The sequence below is a fragment of the Falco punctatus genome (genome assembly GCF_963210335.1).
Source record: "Falco punctatus genome assembly, chromosome: 8".
Lineage (NCBI taxonomy): Eukaryota > Metazoa > Chordata > Aves > Falconiformes > Falconidae > Falco > Falco punctatus.
Window position 1 is genome coordinate 41,606,841 of NC_137588.1, and position 26,772 is coordinate 41,633,612.

General features: G+C 35.5%; 1 protein-coding gene across 35 annotated transcripts in view; it reads right to left on the reverse strand.

Annotated features, from left to right (window-relative positions):
* Positions 1-26,772, reverse strand: part of NEB (nebulin) — a 134,089-nt gene that overhangs the window by 95,872 nt on the left and 11,445 nt on the right. For all 35 annotated transcript variants that reach the window (XM_080400031.1, XM_080400034.1, XM_080400010.1 and 32 more), the window contains 33 exons: positions 26,429-26,536; positions 24,894-24,998; positions 24,458-24,562; positions 24,250-24,354; positions 23,408-23,512; positions 21,535-21,639; positions 21,232-21,339; positions 20,355-20,471; positions 19,600-19,701; positions 19,410-19,517; positions 19,222-19,326; positions 18,463-18,561; positions 17,902-18,006; positions 17,697-17,804; positions 16,711-17,022; positions 16,368-16,574; positions 15,611-15,715; positions 15,135-15,242; positions 14,028-14,339; positions 12,635-12,841; positions 12,289-12,393; positions 11,132-11,239; positions 9,933-10,244; positions 8,233-8,439; positions 7,180-7,284; positions 6,909-7,016; positions 6,206-6,517; positions 5,269-5,475; positions 3,643-3,747; positions 2,832-2,939; positions 1,033-1,344; positions 682-888; positions 103-207 (listed from right to left, as the gene is read on the reverse strand). In XM_080400031.1, coding sequence (XP_080256157.1) covers positions 103-207; positions 682-888; positions 1,033-1,344; positions 2,832-2,939; positions 3,643-3,747; positions 5,269-5,475; positions 6,206-6,517; positions 6,909-7,016; positions 7,180-7,284; positions 8,233-8,439; positions 9,933-10,244; positions 11,132-11,239; positions 12,289-12,393; positions 12,635-12,841; positions 14,028-14,339; positions 15,135-15,242; positions 15,611-15,715; positions 16,368-16,574; positions 16,711-17,022; positions 17,697-17,804; positions 17,902-18,006; positions 18,463-18,561; positions 19,222-19,326; positions 19,410-19,517; positions 19,600-19,701; positions 20,355-20,471; positions 21,232-21,339; positions 21,535-21,639; positions 23,408-23,512; positions 24,250-24,354; positions 24,458-24,562; positions 24,894-24,998; positions 26,429-26,536 — 5,037 coding nt within the window. The remainder of the gene's footprint in view (positions 1-102; positions 208-681; positions 889-1,032; positions 1,345-2,831; positions 2,940-3,642; positions 3,748-5,268; positions 5,476-6,205; positions 6,518-6,908; positions 7,017-7,179; positions 7,285-8,232; positions 8,440-9,932; positions 10,245-11,131; positions 11,240-12,288; positions 12,394-12,634; positions 12,842-14,027; positions 14,340-15,134; positions 15,243-15,610; positions 15,716-16,367; positions 16,575-16,710; positions 17,023-17,696; positions 17,805-17,901; positions 18,007-18,462; positions 18,562-19,221; positions 19,327-19,409; positions 19,518-19,599; positions 19,702-20,354; positions 20,472-21,231; positions 21,340-21,534; positions 21,640-23,407; positions 23,513-24,249; positions 24,355-24,457; positions 24,563-24,893; positions 24,999-26,428; positions 26,537-26,772) is intronic.

Genomic DNA, 26,772 nt, shown 5'->3' on the forward strand with positions numbered 1-26,772 from the left:
CTGACACAAATTGATTACTTATTTTGAAAAAGGAGGCACCTTAAAATTTGAAGAAAGTAGATATTAATTTAAAATGTAATAGGAAGTATTAAAGAACTCTACCTGACTGTAGTTCGCCTTGTTCTGTTTTGCCTGTAGAATATCTGGTGTATCTGGCATCACATGAACCTGAATTTTATCCTTCTCCCAAGCTTGAGTATAAGCACGCTATTGAAAAAAGTAACACGAGATCTGTTAATAGAAATGACAAAAGATGGCTCTTTTGGTGTTTTCACCTTTCCATTTGCACACTTTGGATATGGATGGGTAAAAAGATGAAGGTGTTGACTGAGATTTATTTTACTATGTAATGACCTAATCCAGAATCAGATTAATTAGGATCCAGTCCTGCTTCTAATGAATCCAATTATAAAGGGCTAGTAATTTGCATATAAGAATGAGAAGGATAGAGGTTGGAGAGGTAGCAATGAGATAAATGAGAAAAGATTTATTTAATCAATGCTATTTATCAGTAACTGAGTGTTTCATTAAGAAAAGAAATTTAAAAAGAGGAACCTGTAAGTGACAGTTGTTTTTTCCCAGGGAAACACTGCTACATAAAGGTGGTGACAGAGACTTATAGACTGTTTATTGAAATGGATTATATGAAATGTCTGCCTAATTTTCCCTATAAGTACTCACTTTGTTCATTACATTTGCGTTCTGCTTTGCAAGGACCATGTCCATGGAATCATTCTCTTTTGTAAAGGGGAACATGCTGGGATGCTGGCGGTATTTCCTATCACTTGCAATTTCTGTGGCTTTCTTAGATTTCTCCACATCCAGAGAACCAGCAGGACTCCAACCAATACCCTTGAACCACTCATTGTAATCCTGCTTGTACTCATTCTGCCGAACAGAATACAAAAGGAAAGATTACAATTTACAAATGTCTCATACAAAAGAATTCTGCTGTTTCCAAAACACAGTCATAATGAAAAAACAGGGAAAAAAGTCACAGCTGTGAATGTCAGAAATAAAACATAAACTTACATCACTTTGTATCTGATTCATGTTTCTGCACAGTTCTAAATTCATTGCATCTGGTAGAAGTATGTATTGATGGATCAGTCGTTTGTAGTTAGTATTGGTTACACGATCTTGTGCCTCCTTAGCTGCCACGATGCTGAGTGCATCAGAAGGTGTTTGGTAATGTGTCTTGCTCATTTCATAAGCTTTCTTGTATTCACGATCAGACTGCATCTTAGCCACTTGCATATAATGGACAAGTTTGGGATCATCCTGAAGGCTGCGGAAGCCTACAAGTTTTCCCTTGTCTTGTTCATAACCTAATTTGTATTTATACTGTAAAGAAAACAGAGATGGAGACTTTTAATTCTACTTCATTTGTTTAATAAGCAATATCTATCTTGTAAGGAACACACACACACACGCAAACACACCCCCCCCCCAACTTATATTAAAATAAGATTTTTATATTGTTAAGAAAACATCACAAATCATATAGAGGTGGTAGCTTTGTCCAATTACTCTTAGGGTGCACTCTAAGGCAAAACAAATGCCTAGCATCCCTTTTAAAAGCAGTACATTTAAAACACTTTCTTAATAAATGAAATTTCCTTACAATAGTTTATTCTGCTCCTGCATAAGGTTCCATGTAACCTGGCGTTCAATTGCCTTCTAATTTAATATTAAATGATACAATGCAAATATGAAACACACTGACAGGAAGCACAAGGCAAAGGAACACATAAGACCTGGTTCACTGAAGACAGTTCTTTGGAAAAAGTGCACTTTTATTTTTTTTCACACTATAGTTTAGAGATAGCTTATCTTAGAGCTAGCATGGGTATCACAAACACTAGAACCAAGGTACATTAACCCACATAGCTCTGTTACTATCCTATCCTTTTTCCAGTATTTTGCTTAGGTAACTATTTCCATGGTAGTCTGCACCATACTCAAAATACTTGAGTTCATATCTGAAGACTAACCACAACATCAAAGATTTAATCATCACTTCCATTAGGTTCACTTGTTCAAATGATTAAAAAAATTCAAGACACTCCCCAAGATCTTTTGTATTTTTTTGTTTAATAAAACCAATAGTTCAAATTCTTAATGTCTTCCTCAATCTCTAATCAACCATGGACAATGAACTACACAGACCAAGTATCAATTCCTTCACTGCTTACTGCTGGGAGAGAACTCCAAACAGAACTATCTTCCCCTAAGACTTAGAGCAGTGGCAGAGCAAATTGACTTTGCAGTGGCTGCAACATCCCGTAGGTTATAAAAAAAAAAAGAAAGGTGGGCTAAACATGTCCTTAGGCACTAACTTCACCCCTCTCAGGCTGGATTTGCCCCTGCTGTAGCAAATCCCTCATCACTACTGATACACAAAGGATATCAGAACAGTCCTGATTACAGGAGTTTGTATTTTCTGCACCAAGAAATTTAATGAGACTTTCAGCAAAGGAATAAAGACAACTGTTCCACAGCAGTAAAAATAATCTCGTATTTTCAAATATTTCTAAGAATGATCTCTGACATTCTGTCTAAACTACAAATATACAGCATACATTCATAAAGTATCCAAGCACCATTGCATTGAGAAAAGAACTACCTTCTTTCTCCACTAACAGTCCCTTATATATTTTTGTACCTTTCTAATGAAGAAATTGCTATTTATTCCTGCTAGAATATAGATCAATGTCAGAATTATTTATGAGCAAGAGAATATATATATTTGGCATATAAAATTGAATTGTGTCAAGAAATTGATGTTCTGCAATATCTGAAATTGATTATTTATTCTTTCAAGAACTTACATCACTCGCAATATCCCTAGAAGCTTTGGCAGCTTTAATAGGAATAGCATCAGCTCTGAGATCATATCCTTTCTTCCTAGATTCTTCAAATGAAAGTCTGTACATTTTCTGTGAAAAGAAATAAAAGAAACATCCTTTAAAAAAGTAAACCACAAAATTAACTTCAATCCTAGTATTCATACATCAATGCAGCTGGACTGCACTATAATCAGTAACAATAACCTATAACAAAAGAGCAAGAAATTGCAATAAATTTGTTTCCCACATGCATAAACATTGATGAAAAGTTACATCTATAAGGGTATCAGCTTTTAAAAAAAAGAGCTAAATAGATCTATTTATGTGCACATTAAAGATGTGTGCAATTACAAACAATGTTTTATTTAGCATATGCAGATTAAACAACCAGCTACTGAAAAACTGCCTATAATACCATCTCTTACCAAAAAAATAGGTTCAATCTGCAAGAATTATGAAACCAGTACAAAACTCTGTGCATGGGGAAATAGATTAACAAATACAGTAACAAACATGGATAGTACTCAAACTACTATTTTGTTAGTAACTATTATATTTTAATGACCTACATGATGAATTCATGATCTGACTCTAAATACTATGGCTCTTTACTGGCAACGTTTGGTATTTAATTTTGGGGAGGAAAGCAGGGAAAAGGAAAATTAATAGCTTTTTATGAAATTACTACAGGTTAGCAAAGTAAGAATTAGGGAGACTTTTGTAAGTTGTCATCTCACTTATTCCTAATAAGAAAAACTGAGAGCAAAGTCATAATCTTACAAACAGTACTCACATCACTTAAATTAAATGCATTAACTTTTGCTAAAGCAATCTGTGGAATATCTGGTGTGATATGAACTTTCTTTTTGTCTTCTTCCCATGCTTGTTTGTACTTGTGCTGGAAGGATTGAAAAAAAGAGATGTCAATATAACCAAAAGATTAAATAAAACAATTTTAAACAGTATTTCCTATGTGAAATATAAACTTTATTTACAGTTATGTGACTACTAACATGGTAGGAGCATTTGTCTTTTTATTTTAGGACTTAAAAGCAGTGTGAATCAGGAATAGCTCTTATGAAGTTAATTGTCTGAGATCAAAATAAAAGTGGGAGAAATAAAAATCTTGCTGCAGTATTTTACTGCTTGTCCTTTGCCCAGCAGTGTATTCAAGCACATCGAGCAGCAGAAAACAATAGGTTCCAAAATGTAACAGGTCTGGCTGGGATGAAGGTAATCCTCTTCACAGCAGCTCAAACAGTGCTGTGGTTTAGATTTGTGACTAAAACAATGCTGGTCACACACTAATGTTTTAGCTGTTGCTGAACAGTATTTGTGGAGTATCAAGGCTTTCTCTGCCCCCAAAGTGAATAGACTGGGGGGGCGTACAAGAGACTGGGAGGGGACATAACCAAGCAGGTGAACCCAACTAACTAAAGAGATATCCCACGCCATATAACATCATGCTCAGCAAATAAAAAGGGAGAGGAGCGGGTTTAGGGAAGTTGTGGGGTTTGTTTTCTTTTCTTTTGCTAGGGAACTGGCTGGGCATCAGTCTACCCAGGTGGAGGTGGCAAGTGATTGCCTTTGCATCACTTAGTTTTGTTTTCTTTCTCTCTTTTTCCACTTCTCCTTTGCTTATTAAACATTTTTTACCTTGACCCACAAGTTTTTTTTGTTTTTACTCTGCCCTTCCTCTTCCCACATCTCACTGTGCTAGAGGGAAGGAAGTGAGCTGTGTGATGCTTAGCCACCTACAGGGGTTAACCAACAAATAAAAAGGTACACAGAAAACATTGTTGGAGGTGGAAGATAATTAGTTTATCTCCTGGAAAATAAGTCTCAGTTGAGAGAGGCAACAGAGCTTTTCTTAGAGGAAACAGAGCTAAGGCAAGTGCATATAAGATTCTAATGGTCCCATAACTATAATGTACATGAAGTCCAGACATTTCTAAAGAACACCAGTGGATTACATCAGTTCAGCAGGAGAATCAGAAAATAAATCTCTCATTATAAAAGCATTCATAGCATATAACAATTTCACGTTAACATAACAGGCATCAGAAGTAGCAGACTATACAATTAAAAGTTTGAATCCTATTTGTGAAAGGAATTGCTCAAGTATTTTTAGCCTACAGATTTAAACTGCTAGAAGTCTATACTCATTTATCTTGGGTAAACTGTATTAATAAGATGTGACCCTTAGGTCTGTATCCATATGTATTTCTTAGAACTTAGAAATATTAGGGTCATGATTTACTTTCAGGTATATCAAAGGTCTTACACACAAGCATATTCATTAGCTGCCAAAACTGACAATTTTCAAAGCTATGCATGCAGTAAGGTTGACTATTACATTAACTATAGTTTGGTTTTTATTTCTGCAAACTTAAATTAATTTTGATGAACACTTTTTTACCTCATCCATGATTTTAGCATTATTTAAAGCTAAGACCATGTTCATAGAATCCATAGGAACAGAATACTTCAGTTTGTCTGGATGCTGGCGATACTTCTTTTCACTAACAATTTCCATTGCTTTTTTGTTTTTCTCAGCTTCCAGGGATCCCAGTGGCATCCATCCAATACCCTTCATACTTTCATCATATTCTGCTCTGTATTGATTCTGGAGGCAGAAAGAAAAGAAAATGACCAGATGCATGAAAAAGTCTGTAAATTGTGACATTTCTTTCTGTGTTAAATGAATATTAGGTTTCTAATGCACTTATTCTAAAAAGAAACAAATGGCATCAGGATGCATTCAAGGTTTATATAGAAATGCATTTGTTACAGTGATATTTTATTACACCACCTTTTATACAATGTTCAGATCCTCTTTATGATGTATATAGATTACTCACACGCTAAGGCCCTCCTGAAGAAGGGGGGGGATTATTTTGGGTCACTATATTGAGAAAAAAGGGCTCTCTTCTCTAGAGGTTAAACATCCCAAAAAACCTGAGAATATGGCTACTTAGCTGTTTTCCCCTCCTTCTGAAAAGATATCTTTTTTGGAAGTACAAGATAAAACTATTAATGAAAAGCAAAGCTTTTCCTGTCTTGGCCTGCACACAAGTATTGCTTCTGAAGAGTCTGATGGGACAGGTAAGCAGTAAATATCCATTCTACGTTATACATAAAATTACTTATTTCTGAGCCCAAATTCTTTAGCTATAGGCATAATTTAATATTTCAGAATCTTAGAACAATACAGTGGCTACCATTGAAGGTCTCATTTAATTTACTACATTTTAGTATATATTTTCACTAAGGAAATAGTACTATTTATCTTACAGTAAGTTTTCATAAACTAAGCATCATTGTATTCGCAATGCAAAGGCTGAAGAATGACTTACATCACTTTGTATCTGCATCATGTTTCTCGCTAATTCAAGACTCATAGCATCAGGCAAAACATTGTAGGTATGGATCAAGCTTTTGTAGTTTGCATTTGTAGCCACTTCCTGTGCTTTCTTGGCTGCCACAACACTGAGCATGTCAACTGGAGTATGGAAATTAGTCTTTGCCTTCTCATAACCTTTTTTGTATTCACGATCAGATTGCATCTTAGCCACATGCATGAAGTGCACCAGCTTGGGGTCGTCTTCAAGGCTACGGAACCCAATATGCTTTCCTTTCGCTTTTTCATAGGCTAGTTTGTATTTATACTGAAAGCCGGAAAAAAACAGCAAAAACTTAAATCAAAAAAAATGCACTATTAAGCTCAATTTTATCTCTGAAAACAGAAAATATTTGTTCCTTTTCATCACAAAATCTCAGATTTAGTCATTTAAACATACTCAGTCTTACAAAATAGCCCACTGAATACAGGTACATGAAGCTCAACAGCTTGCTGAACAAAGAGCAAAACAGCACAATTCAGTGTTATTCCACTGGAGAGCAAGTACTGCAAAGGTTTATCCCATTAAGCATATAACTAAAACCTAGACAACTCAAGATGCTTGAAAAAAAAAAACCAAACAGATTTGTGCATAACAGCACTTTGAAAACGTTCTGTCTTTGTAGCTACTTTAAGTACTGTCACACAATCAAACTTACATCACTTGCAATATCTCTGGAGGCTTTGGCTGCTTTTATTGGAATAGCATCTGGCTGCATGTCATAACCTTTCTTCTTTTCTTCCTCCCATCCAGCTTTGTAAAGTTTCTAATTTAAGATGTAAAAGAGAATAGGTACTCTATTATAAAAGCAGAACTTCTGAAGTACCCTACATCTGAATTTCAGTGTTTTCAAAAAAGACATTAAAATTACACTAATTTTTGATCCATGCAACAGACACTGAATGCCCACTGTAAGCACAGTAACTCACATTACTCATTGTGATCTGGTTCACTCTAGATTGCAGAATTTCTGGAGTATCTGGCATAACATGAATGCTGGTTTTCTCCTTGTTCCATTTATCGGTGTAGAGCCTCTGCAAGTACAAAGTAATATTTAGCATTGAAAAAATGTTGCATTGATATAATAAGAGCTTGGTTTTGTTTTTCTTATTTGCAATAAATATTTTACCATACAGTCAAGTTCCATAAAGACTACAAATAATCTTCACAAATGCAATTCCCAAGTGGCAATATAATATTCCTCCTCTTTCTTTAGCACTTCATTTGAGAAATGTGCAAAGTATGTTTTGATAACTAATAAATACTGAAACTGAAATTTTTCAGTGTGCATTCTTCTCTGCTTTAATAGAATGCATAATTTTTTTTTCATACACCCTCTTTCCATGGCAAACATGGAATAAGGAATAAGATATTAGAAATAAATTCTCCCCTGTGAGGGCGGCGAGGCGGTGGGCCAGGCTGCCCAGAGCAGCTGTGGGTGCCCCATCCCTGGCAGTGCTCCAGGCCAGGCTGGATGGGGCCGGGAGCAGCCTGGGCTGGTGGGAAATGTCCCTGTCCATGGCAGGGGGCTTGGAACCACAGGATATTTAAGGTCCTATCCAACACAAACCATTCTATGAGTGGTGTCCCAGATAACTAGGAACAAATTTAAAGAACACCACTTTTCAAGGAAACTTGTCCAAAATTGACAGTTTCAGGGTTTTTTCAGCTCACTGATCATGAATACAACTTCCTGCAGAAAAAGAGCAAAGGTTACCAAAGCCCTATAAATCTGGAGAAGATACGCTCAATAATAAACTCAGAAGATAAATCTTTAACCTTTATAAACAGAAAATGAAACTCCTTTAATTATGAATACAGTCTGAGGCTTCCATCATCTTGTAGTGTCCAGTCTTAACCAAGCAAACCACTACACCATTTGAAATGCCAGTGTCTTCAGTGGGAATGCACCTGCCCCACAATTTTGTAATACAAAGACCCCAGTCTTCAGCTCAGTCATAATCACCTGAACAAATTCTCACCTTATTCATGGTCTTTGCATTTTGCTTAGCTAACACTTGTTCCATTGCATCCGTTGTGATAGTGTACTTCAGTTTGTCTGGGTGCTGGCGATACTTCTTCTCACTGAGAATCTCTGTAGCTTTTTTGGCCTTTTCTACATCCAGTGACTGAATTGGTACCCAGCCAACTCCTCTCAACCAGTTGTTAAAGTCTGCTTTGTACAGATTCTTTTAAAAAATAAACAATGAAAAACAGTGAGACAAGGAAAATCAGAATGCCTAAATACATAAAAACAGGTAAAGCCTTGAAACTTCTCCTGTTCATTCATTTTTGAAGGAAAATTTAGAAAAGCCTGTTACAACTGCTATTGTTTTCCAAATTCAGCATAAAATTAACAACTATTGATGAGTTAGGGATAAAGAAAATCTTTTCATTAAACCAATGTGCAGAACTTACACTACAAACCAAATGCACAGACATTAGAACAAACTTTGAGTGGTAAATATGAAAATCTGACAAAAATGTAATAATTTTTTAAATGACACTCTTGTTTGTTAGTAGACTCAGTTGGCAGTAGAATTAGTTGAGAGAATTGGTATCAACAACTTCTGTTTAACGGCCTGGTTCTGCACAATCTTGAATATACACCATTCCTATTCAATCATACTATATAACATGGCTTTTAGAACAGATAAAGGTACAAAAATGCTCTGAAAATAAAACCTCTTCCTGAGCTGCAGTGTTAGAAGCAACAGGGAGAATATTAGAGTCTGAGAAAAAGACCACATACTTTCAAAGCATGTTTATACAGGGAAAAATTTGTCAAGTATCACGCTTCTTTCCTTGCAAACATCCTGAGTTAGACAGCCAAACAAGCTCAGCCAACTCAGCAAGGCTAGGTAAAAGTACAATGGGGAAGCAAAAAACCCCTTGAGATTATCTGTGTTTGAAAAGAACAGTGTCTAAAGGTCATATCCTCTACCTGTTGGTACATGGGAACATGCACATTACCCTCTCCAAACAATGTTTAGAATCTGAAGAACACTTTCAAACAGATTATTAATGTTTTTGGGAATTTCAGATTTGTCAGAACACTGTTAAATAAAGCAGATTAAATGAAACGCTTTCTGATAAACAAGCAGATGTTAAAGTTACACTAGTGAAAAAAATGGAAACAAGTCACAAAACAATGGAAACTACAAAGTGTTTTTATGAATCCTTCTCATGCATGGCATATGCATCTGTTGGAACACAAAGGCAGGAAGGAAAAGTGAACAAAATAAATAAACCTTAAATCCCTAGATATAATAAAATCATACATAATAGATATTTTAAGTAAACAAATAAAATATAGTCAGAATTTAGACCCTGTACATAACCTACGATTTCTGACAATACAAATAATAATCACAGTAACAACACATTGTAATTAGAAATCCAACCACAAAAATACACAAATTAGAAAAACATGTTCATTTGCTGAGAATTAGACAAACATGTAGAGATCCAGAGCAAGTTGTTACTTGCTAGGCAAGTTCCCTAGAACTTATCAGCTACACATAATTCTGATAACCTTTAGGAAAATACAGGGTTCCAGACCAGACATTTACATCTTAATCTACTGTTAATCCAATATAGTTCATTTTTTAGCCTTAAAAGGTTAATAGTGTAACACACTCACTACGGGAAGGTAAAAATGAGCTGATTAATCATTACATACGTCACTCTGAAGCTGCATCACATTTCTTGATAGCTCCAGATTCATAGAATCAGGTAAGAGTGTATAATTGTGAATTGGTTGTTTATAGCCAGTATCTGTGATTGCTTCCTGGGCTTTCTTGGCAGCCATCACGCTGAACATATCCAAAGGAGTATGATATCTGGTCTTGTTCACTTCGTAATCTTTCCTGTATTCACGATCTGATTGTATTTTGGCCACATTCATGTAATGAACAAGTTTAGGGTCATCCTGCAGGCTACGATATCCAACCTGTTTGCCTTTATCTTTCTCATATGATTCCTTGTACTTGTACTAGAGACAAAGGAAAATAAAACCTTACCAACTTTGGAAAGAGAAAACATACTTTTAATAATTTTAATACTTTGAAATTCAGTATTTTAACAACTGCAGTTCATCTTACACACTTGTAAATTGTTTTTCAGACAGCATAGGATTATTCAGGTCAAAAAAGAAGAGAGGATTGCTGGATTTCCCAGCTTGTCTTGACCTCTGGTATACCTCTGTATAAATCTAGATATGCAGTTACATGCCTTCCCTTGGCATTGCCCCTGCCATATTGTATTTTACTTCCACAGACCTCTAAGTCCCAGGAACATTCAGCTTTCAATTAAAAGACTAGCATAATAATATATTACTGAAAAGCCCAAGACTACCAACTAGATATCCCAATATTCAGCTATTGGAAGGAGGCATGTTTAAGTGGGGAATGGAAGCCATTTGCAGCATATTGCTAAAGTTAGTGTATTTATTTCTGTGTTCCAGATCTCCTTTCCTGGCTTGTGTCAGATGGCACACCACACTTTGCTGTTGCAGTTGACACAGCTGCCTGAAAACAGCCACATTTCTGTACAGCTCCAGGAGTACTAGACAAGTAGAAGTACAGGCCTCCATCAATACAGCATAGGTAAATTATAACAAATTAACTTTCAAATAAGCTGGTGAATAATTGAAGCCCATACAAAAAAACCCAGCTCACCAGCATTCACATACATTACGATGCATTTCCAAAGAAACAGGTTTTTTTCAGAGGTTCATGTAAACATCTGAATTGTTATTTCACAGTATCATAAGAGTTTCATTTCTCACAGTTAGGTGTCTCTATGCCATTATATAGCACAATATGCTACAGAGAGCTGTAAGTAGATGTATGTATTCCACTTTATGTAAATTATACTTACATCACTCGCAATATTTCGAGAAGCTTTAGCAGCAATAATAGGAATGGCGTCTGGTTTCAGATCATATCCTTTGGCGATGGTTTTTTTCCAGTCTGCTTTGTAGTTAGCCTTATAGGTAAAAAAAAAAGGTATGAGTTTGCAATATTAGGAATTTTAGCAATTTTATCAAAGTTGTTTAAGCCCATACTTTTATTATTGTTATAGGAATCACAATATTCAGTTTATTCTATGCAACTGCAAGGAAAAATTTTAACCTGTACACAAACTACAGTAATATTATGATAAATAAACATACTACAAAGATAGGAGAGTCCTTCAAGATAACCAGTTTAATTCATCTAGCTAAATCATTAACTCCATAAGCTTTTTTTGCAGTTTTTATACAGAACAACTATCAGTGGCATTTTTGCCCTTGCTTAAGCAAACCCCTTTTTCATTTGACTGAACCTTCAGAAATTTCTCCTGTTAGCTTCAAAATCAGGCTTTGTGGTCTTAAGCAACTGAAGAAAGCAGTCTGGCTGATCTTTTGTTAGCAGTTAACATCTCCATAGACTGACAGTATTTCAAAGCTGTTAAAGGACATGTCAGCTTTTACCTAGTTGCTGGAGGCCTGATAATGCCACCAAAAACTCTAATATTGAGCAGGCAATTAAATCGATCAGTGGAGATCTTTATGGTGCTGGATGGATACAAGAAGTGATGGAAAGTAGGCAGAGTAGTAGCTGAGTGGCAGAAAAAGGCATTGCTATCATTCCACTGGATGAGTTAATTTCCTTTGTAAGCCCAGCAGCAGGAAGGAACACGAAAACTTGTACTGCTTGCCTAGGCAATGTGTTTTACATAAAAGTAGATAACATAACTCTCCAGACCTATAGGAATCTGAACAATAAGTCATGCTGGTTTTCCCATTCAGTCTAGCCAAGGAGTCTGGCAATAAAGCACTGAAATGCATTTACATTCATGGGTGCTCAGACAATTTAGAAATCTGCTTAACAAGCACGAAACTCATTGACTTCTAGAAGTTAAAGTTTAGCTGAATTCAGAGCTTGTGCATTTATATATTCAATATCAATAGCAAAAATAATTTTCATGTATTCATGCTATAAGTAAATGACAAATAAATATATTATTGAACAAACTATTGGTTATATGCTCACATCACTCAAATTGAAGGCGTTGACCCTGGCTTGAATAAACTGAGGAACATCAGGATCCAGGGTGTATTTGTGTTTTACTTTTTCACCCTCTTGCTTATATGTTACCTGCAAGGAAAAATAAACAAATACTTGTTGACAAGTACAAAGTAGGTAAGGTAATACTACTGTTCACAAACAGAAACAATGCAACAATTCTTAATTCTTACCATCAAACTGCAATTTTACTATTTTTACAGGTTTAAAATTTAACTTTTATTTAGATGGACTATCAGACATAACGTATAAATCATAAATATGGTAAAAAAATAAAATCACTATATTGCATTAATAACGAAACATTTCTTACATCACTCAGTTGCTTGGTGTTGTGCTGAGCTAAAACCATTGGTATTGAATCTGGTATACTTGTAAATTTGATGGTGTCTGGGTGCTGACGGTATTTCTTTTCATTTAATGCATCTCCAGCCTTTTTAGCTTTTTCAACATCCAGAGAACCGAGAGGACTCCATCCAATACCCTTGAACCAGCTGTTATACTCTTCTTTGTATGCATTCTGAAAGAGATAAAGCCTCATGGGTCAAGATTTTCCCACAGAACTGGAATAATTCTGTTTAAAACAATAGTCACATATTCTAGCTAATGTGTTCTACATTAGCAGGAAATATTTATAAATTCTTGAAGGGAACAACAGGTATTTCTTATGTTTCCCTGTGATTTTATAAGGAAGAAAATAAGCTATTGTATTTTTGATTCATTATTAATTTCTTTTAAACTGTAACATCCCTGCAGTATTTACTAATCTTTTTTTTTTTTTACGCATGTGAAAAATTTCATGAACTTTCAATTCTTAATAACTTCTAAACGACTACATAGTGACCATTTAACATGATTTAATTTGTTCTGCGTTTCAGCAGACCCTGTGAGATTTGCCTTGTACAAAAGTTCACAGAGCAGAGGCTCAGGTTTTGTTTTTTTTCCTATGGTTCCTCCTACAGTAAAATATGCAGAATTCACAGACTGCAAATGAAAAATTTATCCTGGCTACAAGATATGCAGAAGGTTATCCCGTATAAACATTCAGACAGGATTAATGCACAGCCTAAATGCAAGGATATTGTGGACACTCATTTTTAAGGCCTTTCTGTGTTTTAACTCTAAAATGAGTGGTCCTCCACAGGGATCCATACACAAAGGTGTGCAGAGTGCAACCATGTATTGCCCAGGCAACTGTTTGAAATTCTGTATCTGCAAGAAGGACTGAGAAGGTCCCAGGAGAGATCTCCTATGCTAGAGATCTCCAGAATGTATTTCTAATAATATCAATAGTTACATTGTTTCCACTCCCTCATCCTAAATAGTTAATAATAGTCCAACTACACTATCATATCTATCTTGTGAAGAGAAAGCAAGACAACTTAAGATAAGTCTTAAAGCATAAAATGAAATTGTTAGTTGCAAAATAAAGTTTCCTGAGGAAATGTGAAAAGTACATTCAGATTCAATATTCCAGAAGCCTGCCCTTCACCGATTTGCCAACATCAAAATCCTGTTGAGCTGAACTCACCCGGAATTTGATATTTCTAAATGCCACCAACAACTGATAATGATCTTCCCCAAGACATAAAAACACCAGACCATTCCCATACAGTAATGGCAATTTTCCCTGAATATAAAATCACATTTTATTTTCACAGAGTGCAGGAAAACATCCATGAAATTGCAGTCACTGAAATACTTACATCACTCTGAATTTGCATCATGTTCTTTGCAAGCTCAACATCCATGGCATCTGGCAGGTAAGTGTAGTGATGGATCAAATTTTTGTAGTGGGCATTAGAAGCTATATCCTGAGACTGTTTAGCAGCCTGGATACTGTACATGTCAGGAGGTGTATGATAGTTAGTCTTGGTCTTCTCGTAGTCTTTCTTGTACTCACGCTCAGACTGAATCTTTGCTACATTCATGTAGTGGACAAGCTTAGGGTCATCTTGCAGGCTTCTGAAGCCAAACTGTTTTCCTTTAGCCTTTTCATATGCTTCTTTATATTTATACTAGAAACAGAGGAAAGAGATCAAATGTACTGTGGCATGGCTACTGATGTCCACAGTAATGAAAAAGAAAAGAAAAGCTCTCATGACCTCCACTGGAAAAAAAAGCTTCAAACAGTTCAGAAAGACAAACTCTTCTAAATGGTACACCTAGCAACTGTTCTTACTTTAGTTTTTCTTGCTCCACCATCTAAGCCTGTACACAACAGGTTATACACACCACAATAAGATTTATCAACATTAGCTTCTCCTGTACGGAAGGGAGAATTTTTCCTAAGCATTCCCACGTGGAAACGTATATTAAAAATACCAGCATAATTGAGGCAAAAGCAATAGCCAACAAAGGCAGTGTGACTGGACAGCTTCCTCTAGTTACATGAAACCACTGAAACATATCCCACTTTATACAATTTCCACTACAAGTCTATCTGATTCATGTGTAAGGCATGCTCCACTGTATAGCCAAAAGAACCCTTAGCACATATTGCCTCGTGGTCTGTAAGAAGTAGTGTATTTTCCAGAAATACATCACAAAATGATAGCCAGAACTACTGACTTCATTTCTTCTGCAAAAAGTGGGTTAAGAACACAGTGCAATAGCATTTGCCTATCTAAAGCAAACAAGATGACCATGAAGTAAGTTCTGCACAAACCAAACCTTTGGGAAAGACTAAGAATCTTTCTCATAATACAGACTCTAGTGAGAGTTGTGCAACATATGAGGTCTACCATATGGCCTGTAACAGAAAACATTTTTACTTAATGCCTAAGAAAAGCATACCTGGAATAGATACTTACATCACTAGCAATGTTTCTTGAAGCCTTGGCTTGAGTAATTGGAATAGCATCAAGTGACACATTGTTTCCTTTAGCTATTAGATCATGATAGTCTTGTTTATAATACACCTAAAAAAGATAAGCCATATTATTCTAGAGAACCTAGTCATCACATGAACCATATGCAAGTCAAAGCTACTCCTAAGCTACTCCAGGTACTTCTTTATAAGCAGATGCAGTGGGGATCATACACATTTATCAGTTTTCATTCATGAGAACAGATTTATCTATTAACTAAATTGATTAAATAATCACATGATTAAATGGTATCTGGTTGGAAATTCAAATGACGCCAAGAATGAAAAACTATAGCGATACAAGTTGATTATATTGATCTGAAGATCACTGAAAGGAATCTGCAATATGAGTGTATCCGTAACATATTACTCAAAAATTCATTAACAATGTGTAAAGCATATTGTAAAGAAGTCACTTACATCACTGACGTTAGCTGCATTGTATCTAGCTTGGATAAACTGTGGGACATCTGGGGTAAGAGTATATTTATGTTTAACTTCCTCTCCAGAAGATCTGTATAGTTTCTGTAAAATACATAATACAGAAATAAATTCATCTGTCCTTGTATAGCTAGCCCCAGCTCACTGTATATATTTGATTTTGAAAATGAAGGTACATGGTCATCTATCTCATAAAGATTGAGGCTGCACTTTTCATACAGAATTGATCTTATTGATAGAAGGAACACATCCTAAAAGCTCTATGCGGTTTTTACTCAGTAAAATAAAGCTCTTTAATGGACATAAAACCCCATTTTGGAAAGAGTGGGATAATAAGGGATGGTAGGAGAGTGTAACATAAAATAAAGCTTGCTGGTTTATAATGAAGGGCATATTGTGATTCATCAAATATTCTCTAATCCATTCATTATTGTAGGTGGTAAAACATCAATAACCAACCCGAAAATTCACATTTCTTAAATCAAATGTATTTCAAATATACTCAAAATATAAATGGACAGGATCAGCTGATGTGAACTGAAAGAGCCACATGATTTCCACAGGCATTTGCAGACTTAGACCAGGAAATTACTTAGGCAAAATCAGAGTACAAAACAATGACAACAGAGAAACACTTTAGGCTAATAGCACTTTAAAAATTTTCAAATAAAATGCTCAACTCTTCAGTGGATACATCTCTACTTTACTATAACACCCATTTTTTTCCTCTACTTACATCATTGAGTTGAACTGAATTCTGTTTGGCTTGGACCATTACCGGAGAGTCTACCACACTTGTAAATTTAATGGTGTCTGGGTGCTGACGATATTTCTTTTCATTCAAGGCATCTCCAGCTTTTTTAGCTTTTTCTACTTCTAGTGAGCCAATGGGGATCCAACCAATGCCTTTCATCCAGTTGTTATATTCTGCTTTGTATGCATTCTAATAAAGAAGTGAAAACAACGTTTGAAAAGTTAGGAATTAGAAAAAAAACAATTCAGGGACCTCTCCTGAGTTTTCATGGTTTTTGCTTAGGCATCTCAAAAAAAAATATCTGTTCTCAGGAGGTTTTACTTACATCACTCTGAATTTCCATCATATTTTTTGTCAGCTCCACATTCATTGCATCTGGCAAATAAGTATAGTGGTGTAGGAGGTTCTTGTAATTAGTATTGCTGGCAATTTCTTGAGCCTTCTTGGCACCAACAACATTGACCATATCCATTGGAATGTTGTACTTAGTTTTTGTTTTCTCATAATCTTTCTTGTACTCTCGGTCAGACTGCATCTTGGCTACCTTCATATAATGAACGAGTTTGGGATCATCTTGGAGGCTCTTGAAGCCAACGAGTTTACCCTTGGCAAGTTCATAGTCTTTTTTATAGTTAACCTGTTGGAATATAATAGAACACAGAGAATAATATCTTAAGTGTAGTAATTTATCAATAAGTAAACTAAAAGTAAAGACTACCCTTTGTTTTCTACAGAGTATCCCTCACATTTAAGTCAGTGACCATTCATCTTAATAAAACTAGACACATATCTCTTTACACTTCACTGCTACATGAATCAGTTAGCTTTCAAAGTAACATTATTTCACTTGTACTGATCATAAGGGGGAAAGGAGTCTTAAAATACTAAGGGACTTCTGCGAGGCCATCCCCAAGAATCCACCCAAAACCTAGAGTGATGTCCTAGAGTCTTCCATCTCATTTACAACCAGGCCGATAACTAAGGACAGAGAGAATTCAGGGGTCCACTGTTCATGGAGCTGTCACTACTGACCTACTCCTCATGATCTCCCTTAACCATACTGAAGTGCAAGACAGCCTATTTATTCACAGAGAATTACATAATGAATCAGTCTTTTCTAAATGTAATTATACAAATGCATTAGTGAAGCAACGGAACACCAATAAAAATAACTGTTTAAATATATCTAGTAACAGACACAAAAAAGGCAATTAGAATTATCCTTCAAATATCCTTAATAAGCATGATTGCAAACATTTTGTAAGTAAACTCTTTTGAAGTAAACAGTTCTTTTAATAAGGATATACTTACATCACTGGCAGCCCGCCTAGCAGATTTGGCAGCTTGGATAGGAATAGCATCACTTTTTAGATCATAGCCCTTTGATTTTAATTCTTCCAATCCCATTTTGTAATAGTTCTAGAAGACAAGATGTATTTTGAATGATCGGTTTCTAGCTAACAGAAGCTTCATATAGTAAGTTCAATCAAAAACTCTAGATTCAAAATATACTTACATCACTAATATTGTAGGCATTAACTTTAGCCTGTATAAGCTGGGGCACATCTGGAGGGAGGTGGTACTTGTGAATAATCTCCTGACCTTTGGACTTATATATTATCTGCAAAGAAAAATAAAGAAATTTAGCAGCCCAGTATTTATAGGTTGTAAATGCTTAATAATGCTGAGTGACACAACTTAAAGATCTTGTGTTACCTCACAAACACAGATTAAATCCTAGTCCTTGCCAAGTGAATGTTCTAAACTCTGCTGATTTAACTGGTGTGATGAATACATTAAGAATGATGGAGATAAACAAAATTACAAACATACATACTAAAAATTGACGTGAACAGCCAATTGAAAAACTAAAAGAAATCTGATTTCCAAGTGATGCTCCACTGGAACAGAACTGCGAATACACACAACTGGTTTTGTGCTTGTGTGTGTGTGTATGCACATAGTCCACCTACACATTTCAGGAGTCCTCATAAAATAGGATGATAAAGTGAAGGTGGCCACAGTGCAGTAATTGATAATGTCAGAGTACAGTAACATGTTTTCTAAGTTCACTTACATCACTCAGTTGTTTGCTGTTGATCTCCGCTTGCTTCTGTACTGGAGAGTCAGTCACTTGAGTAAATTTGGTTTGATCAGGATGCTTTTTGTAGGTGTGCTGAAGGAAGACAATAAACATACTTGCAGAAATTGCATATAAGCCAAATTACTTTGTAAGACATAGCAATGTAGTGTTACCGGGGATAGTTAGCAATTATGGCATGCACGCAGATAAACACTGTTGTCACAATGGTTCTCACGTTACTTTTTAACATCATCAGAGAGCAAATAATTTTTTGAATTATTTTTAAAGTATGAACATAAAATATTTTAAGAGGTATATAAATATTATAATGTATAGTATATATTATACACATTATAGTATCTGCATTTTAGTATCTTTTATGCAAATATATGCTTGAAGTATTTTCCAAGTATTGAGTAAGTAAATAAAATTAGTATTACCGAAGTAACTAAAGTACTTTTAAATTATTAATGTAAAAATATGTTGATTTAAGCAGGTAAATGCTTGAGACTCATTCTTCATTTTATGTTTTCACTTGTTAAAAAACAGATTGTGCTGTATCTGTCTTGATCACTAGATGTCACAAAAGGCTCTAAAATACAGATGAATATGGTTTTCAAAAGGCACACATGCTAATATGGCCAAATTCAAAATCATCGAAGTTAACAGGAATCACTAAATTTCTACATGCCTCAGAAGCAGATACTCTGCATGTAGTTGGTCACTTGATAACCCCTACTGTCCTGTACTTACATCTTTACACTGCTCTAACTTCTTAATAGCTTCATACTCTGGAGTTATGGTCTGAGGGAAGTAGCATTTTGTCTTTTCCTCCTCATAATCTGCTTTGTAATTTTTCTAGGAATAAAATCAACATTCAGTAAGAAACCATAATTGAGCTTTCTCTGAAATGGTGAAAACAGAATGATCACCACACTTACATCACTCTTCATAGCTTCAACTTGCATGCAGTGTGTATGATGTGGGTCCTCAAAGCTGCCCAAATAGTGTCCTAAAATATTCTTTTGATATGCATCTTTATATTTTGCCTGGAAATATAATCACAAGTTGATAAACAAAAGTAATCAAGAGTATCAGTACTGAACAATGTAACATAAATGAAATACATACATCACTAAAATTCTTCAGAAGAGTATCAGTCTGGAACTTTGGTGTGTCACAGTAATTCATGCTGGTTCCTTTTGATTGTTCATAGGCTTCTTTGTATAATTTCTGCAAAAGAAAATAACGTCAGATAATGCAGTGGATTTCACTGCAACTCACTCACTTAAAAATCACGAGTAGAATTGTGAAATGATTGCGAAGAAAAGCTTTCCCAGAAGACTGAAAAACAGATGATACCTTATTCCCAATGATTTTTTTAAAAAAACTTTTTTTAGTGACTATTAGGTTTGTGAGGGAAGACAGAAAGGTCTGACTGATGGTTTTTGAACTTCTGGCACTGAGAAATATGCAATCTCTTCACATACAGATGAAAACAGCAAGAAGAGACAAATCAAGAAAGTCATTACAGTCAGTAACCAGTATATAATAAATATGAATACCACATATTTAATCATTATTGACATCAGATGAAGTTCCTTAAAGCAGTAAGGGAAAAACTGTCATCTTGTGACCCATTTTCCATGGGGATCTAAATGAACCTTAAAATAATTAGCTATCCCTATAACATCCCACAGCTATTGTTACACTCTGCTGTGGAGAAATGATTCCTTATCTACACCATTCCGGTTAGTGGTATCTCACAACAAATGTTGGTCTATATAACTGAATATACTAAGAGATCCAAAGGAGAAGCCTTGTGAAGAACTGAATTTGGTCAGTACATGACTGAAATAATCCAGCTGTACTTTGATAATACTTACATCACTCAGCGCATTTCCTGCAGCTTTTAACTGCCTCAGCAATGGGTTCTCTGTAGCAGGAAGCACATTATAATCTGCAATAGCTTTGTTCTTTTCATAGTCTGCTCTGTATTTTACCTTTAAAAAAAGTAAAAAGAATAAGAGTGAGGTTTTAAAAATCAGTATTAAAAGCCAAACGCTCGCTAACCTGTATCAACTTGAAGTTTTCACGAAAATTTCACCTGTTTTTTACTTATTACTCATAATGGCAAAGGACCATAAAAGACACTCAGACCACAGGAGTGTATGCATGATGAGATGGGAGGCAGGGTCACAAGATAAGCGAGAGCTATTTAGCAGATGTTCTCACCTCTAAATTCCCTCTCCAAACATTGGCATTTTTCAACTATCAGTTGATACCTCAGAATAGTCACATTTTTAAAATTAATGGCATAAGATTGCCCTTGCTGATGCATATACTATTGCAGAATATGCAGAAGCCAGACAAATTCTGTATTTTGAACAAAAGACAGGTCAGCACAACACTGAGATACACTGAGCAAGGACAAATAAACAGGAAAATACAGAGCCAAATTCAGCTAGCTTAACTGGTCTCAATAAACAGTATTGATTTGTTTCAACTAAAAATCAGACACGTAACATAATCAGAACAAACAATGAAGCAAATTCTACTTCACTGAAAGCAAATTCTACTTCATTGTGGACGATCATAAGCATGGCTAGGAGTTGTTAAAAGCTTCCTAGGGGCAAGCACACAAGAATACATCTTTTACATGTAAGAAAACATTTTTGACACTTGACAAAACAGTTTCAGCATAAACTGGCCTGGCTTGAGAACTATACTCAAGCTAAACAAATAGGAGCACACATAACATACCTTACTGACATTATCTGACACTCGCTTATTAGCTTCATACTCTGGAGTTTCAGTCTGCATAAAGTAGATTTGGTCTTTTACACTTTCAAAGTCTTCCTGGTATTTTCTCTGTTAGGAACAGAGACAAACAGATAACAATGTATCAAATGCACTTACATTATAAATCAGACATCCATGAAGTAGCTTATTTAGGAAAAGAGAAATACCACAAATGGAGCAGGCAAAATTAAGCAGTATTTTCCATGTTAACATAAACAGAGGATAAAGCTGTTCTTTTCAAGACTTTCTGAAGAATTCACTTACCATACTTATATTTTCTGCATTCATTTTCGCAATTGCAACATCATAGCATGGAGTTTGACTCCATTTGCCTTTTATATTGTCTTTATAGTCCTTGTGGTAAACAATCTGTAACAAAATAATTTTAAAAATTCAATCCCCAAGATACAGCTCAATTTTCACTTGACAGATTTGTTTTCAAAAGTCTTCTTTTTAAAGTTGCTTCACATTTTACATCTGCCTTATAACCACTTCATCAGTTATTGTCAACAACACCTCAAATATGATTTGGCCTGATCACTTCAGCAATCAGTTATTTCTCTTAGTACCTTCCCTGACCAAAAAAAGACAAATAGGTGATCTCTTCTAAAAACATCATCTCTTCTAGAAGACAGTTAGGAATAAGAAAATCTCTCTATGACACATCACTAACATATTCCTTGAGTTCTGTTTTCTTATTGGTCACATAATATTGGAAAGTAGTATCACCTTTTGGTTAAGCCAGAATTTATTGTTATTGCTGCTGAAACTTGTTATAAAGCAAACCCTTTTAATACATGGATTTCTTGGTATATGTGATTTCTATTAAACTATGCAAGCACACAGGAATCAACTATTAACTGTTTAAACAGACAGATCCTGCCTGTCTAATAACAAAACATCTTCCTGAGTTTTGGCATTTTCAGCCACAGTAGCATTGCTTAGGACAAAAAATACAACATCTCCAATGCCCTTTTAATTGGTACCACATTGATAAAAGAACATACATGTCAAAAATAACCTTTAAAATGTCTACATTTTATTGCTTTGGAGATACCTATATAGTTTACTAATTTATTCATTTCAAAGAATTATGATACTGAACTTGCTTTTAACATGTCTAAAAATTTTCTTGATGACAACTGAGCTATGGAACAATAAGATTAAAGAATTTTTCCCTAAATGATATAGTACCTTCTTTCACTTCCCAAATGGGTTCACTACAATACTTTCTTAGTGGTTTTGCAACCATAAGTAAATACTGTGACTCTCTAATTTTAAACATTAGGTAATTTTCAACACACAGCAATAAAACAACGGCTGTCCTCTTCATAATAGCTAAATTCTGAATTGAGTTAAAATCCTACTTCTGCTGACAAGATTATGCAACATAGTTCCAGTTTCTTCAGCAAAAGTTGGTCTTCCTGTATTTCAATTCACTTCCTGCATTCCTCAGCTGTGTTTTATTCTAAGTATGCCTAAAATCCATTGACAAGGACTGGTGCCAGAGTCTTTGTTAATAATGCCACACAGTTTTAATTTAATTTAATGTTGCATGTTACTTGTTAATTTGGAATGCAAATCAGGAAATGGTGATCTAAGTTGTCAGACGCTTCCACTGATTGGCATCCATGAACCTAGGAATGCTTGGGATATGTACATGTACAATGGTTTGACACTGAAATGAACATTTAGAATGTATTCTGCACAGTTGACCTAGGTAACTTTTCAGCTAAATAGAGTTATTCCTTGTATGCAAGTAACTCTCTCCAAAGCCAGATATGTATTTACATGTCATTGTTTACATTTAAGAGAATAGCAAAATGGTTGTTGTAAAGCAGGAGACAGAAAAAAAAAGCCGGAGAATAGCAAGTAATGTGTGTATGGTAGAAGCAGAAATGTTTTGTAAAAACTAAATTCACTGACAAGAATAAAGTTTTGCCTTTCTGCTGTGACTGGGCAGGATTTTCTCCGAGACGCTTGAGGAAAAAAGGAACTTACTTCTACCACTGGAAATCAAAGAGGCCTTCATATGAGTTCTGGTCTTTTATTTTGATTTCACTTCCTTTAAGAGCCTTTTTGCCTCTCTAACTCCAAAATTGAGGTTTCTACAGAAAGAACACTGCATTCTACTCACATCGCTCAGCTGCCTTGTCACTTTCTTGGCTTGTTCTACATCAGGTGGATCTGGCAGAGAAGTATATTTAGATTTTCGTTCATCATGTCCTTTTTTGTAGACAATCTGAAAATATGAAAGAAGTAAACATTTACAGTAACTACCAACTTAAGCATCAAAGCATTTACTCTTAACTCTGCTAACACCAACATTAAAGAAAGTAGTTCTGTCTACAGCTACTGCAGTATAAACTCTTTCAATCAATGTATTCTGGAGGACTACTGAGAAGTCTCTTATCAAGAGACAGTGAAAAAGAATCAGTTCCCTGGGGAGATCTTCAAGTATATTACTCTGTTGCTCCTGGTAAACATGGACTAGAGAACTTCTGGACATCTGCAAAATTCACTGAAATCTTAAGAGAGACCTGAAATTCTTGGTTGGGGAGTTCTACGTATCTAAGTATCAGCAAATCCATACAGCCAGACAAGTTCCCCACTTTTCTTATCACTGTTTCAGAAAGACAGATTTGTAGACCCACAAGAGTGAACTGGGCTTACAGCCAGCCCTCAGAGTTTCTCCACATATTTTTAGAGATACTCGAGGTCTTCTTACTGATTACCTTAGAAGATCTTCAATAAAAATTATTTCATTCATTCGTAATCCGGCATCAAATTTGCAACACATTTATACTTGAATATACAGTACGTATTTTTCTATTGAAATAGCACTATTATCAGAGCTAACTATCAGTGCATACCTATGCATTTGTATTTTCTGTTCCATTATGAGGTTTTTATAACGTGGAAATCCACCAAGTTAAATTGTAAGAGTGACCCAACTGTCAATTAGGCTTTGATACTTACATCACTCAGAGTCTTTTGAGCCTGTGCCACCCTTCTGAGCTCCGGACTGTCATTGTATGGATAGAATAATGTTTTGTCTCCTTCCCAGTCTTCAGTATAGAGTTTCTGAAAACCAGAAATGCCAGAATACTCATTATGAATTAATCTCTGACTTGGAATGCTTCTTGCACTTCAGCTGCCTAGATCTGCGATATTTTTTTTTTCTTACCTTACTGAACATTGCTGTGTTTTTTATTGCATTAACAAGCTCTGGAGCATCTGGAGGCAGCAGGTACTTGTCCTTATTCTCCTCCCAGTTCTGTTTATATAATACCTGGAAAGAAAGATCAGCATGTCAGTTACACTATCATTAGTAAAATATTTATTTTTGTGAGTAAAATACCTGCTTTAAAGATATTTTGAAAGTGAAAGTCTCAAACCAGTGACATTTGAAGACATCAACTGGAAACATTTAAGATTTTTTTTTATATATATATATATGCATGCACACACTTGTCCTCTCAACTTCTCTGCTATCTCTCCCTGCACTTCTAAACCATTCTATAAACATTGATTTAGTGCTCTGTGCTCAGAACTTGTTCATATCAGCAACATCATGATCTGCTAATGTTGACAAGGCTTCCAGAAAATCAGAACTTGCTCACCTTGCTCACTTGCTGTGACACCTTCTTTGCATGTTCTATATCCTTGGCCTTTTCATCAACATGGCAAATAGTTCTGGCAGCTTCACCGGCCATGCGGTATTTAACCTAGATCAATGCACAAGAAAACACATTTATTCCTTCACCAAAAACTGACCTACTTTTTTTTTTGAAAAAAAAGCTGGGTATTGACATTTTGACACTTCATACTGTAAACGTTCAAAACCTGAATTTAATAAAGTATTTAGGACTAGTTGCTCTTTAGAAATGAAGGCTATAGAAACAAATGGATTTAGAAATAAATGCAGCTTCGAGATGGTTTCAAGAGAAGTTAGAGGTAGTGCCCTTCTGTAATCACAGAGTTCTTTCTAAGAGTACTTCCACCCTGTATGATGAGATAGATCCTCATGCTATGCAGTATATCTCAATTTCACAGCCCATCGCCATGTAAACACTAGCTGTAGTTCCAAAACCAATACAGCCACATCACCATGGCAAACCAGGAGCTTGGGCACAAAATGATCCTAATGCAGTTATAACTGCTCCCAGCTTGACAGTAGGCTCAGTTAGCATTAGTGCATAGATAGCTGCATCACATTCCTCAGTGTATCCTGAGTCAGGAGTGGAGCAGAATTTAATGCACTCTTCTCCTTAACACTGGTTAGGTTAGTTTAGGTGACTACCCTCTCAGCTTTAGAGGTTCTCATTCTTAGGGACTCAACTCTCCTCATTTACTGTACCAAGAATTAAGAAGCTTTTGTAGGTGGATTTCAGTTTCCCTGAAGCTGTGAGGTGCATTGTTGGAAAGTAGACTAGAGCTGCTTAAAAGAAAGAGGGGAGGATGAGCTAGCTTCCAGGACTAGAGGCACTGCATCTGTGAGGCAAGTGCACTTACGCTAGCTTTCAAAGGCAGATCACTAAGAGTGGGATTCACACAGAAGGGACAACACATCTTGGAAAATCCCAAAGTAAATGACCAGATGTACAGAAGTTCATTTTGCAACACTTGGAAAATCTAAGCATCTTTTTTCCAGGATGTCTTTAGGCAACAGATTTTAAGCTGCTTTATAAAAACAAAAATGTTTAAAAACATTTTAAAACAAAATTCTAGGGTTATTTACCTAGTACACAACCTCAACAAAAATTCATCAGGCACATCATTAATGATGACTGCAGGACAAAGTGTTTGGAATCTTTAATTTCAGTGGTATCACCATCATCTCCTGTGCCTGTAACTTCTGATCAGAAATTCTCAAACCCCTTTAGGCACAATGAAGCAGGGCTATTATTCAGCTAGAAAGGAACCATCACATCTCCCTTCCTGAAAAGCCAAAATTCCAACCTACATCATAGAATTCAATTCTGTCATATACTCTGTATTACTTGCTCTTGTAATCTGATAAAGTTCCTGCTAAATTCAGATTGCCTTATCACAATACCATAAAAAATTATCACTTCTTATCTAACATTTAAAATTGTGACTTAATTTTCTCCTTTACTACTCAATAAATATTTTTTCTTATGCAATTGTTACTTACCTCACTAAGCTGGTCTTGCACTTTCTTGATTCTCCGAATTTCTGGGGTATCAGTTGTAGAAGCATATGGCTTTCCTTTTTCTTTTATAAATTTTTCTTTGTATTTGTTCTGAAAGAAAGTAATGACAAATATAATTAAGACATATCCTACAGCTCCGGTATCACAGAAATGTATGGAGCAATTACTGTTTTCAGCACTCAATTACATTTGCAGTTATGCTTATTTTAGCCAACTGACCTTCCTCCATCTGACACAAGAAAAAATCCATTTCTAACTTTAGCCTGGTTTAGATCACCCCTAAGTGATTATATTCTCCTTAGGAGCTTAGTATTGATAATTTTACA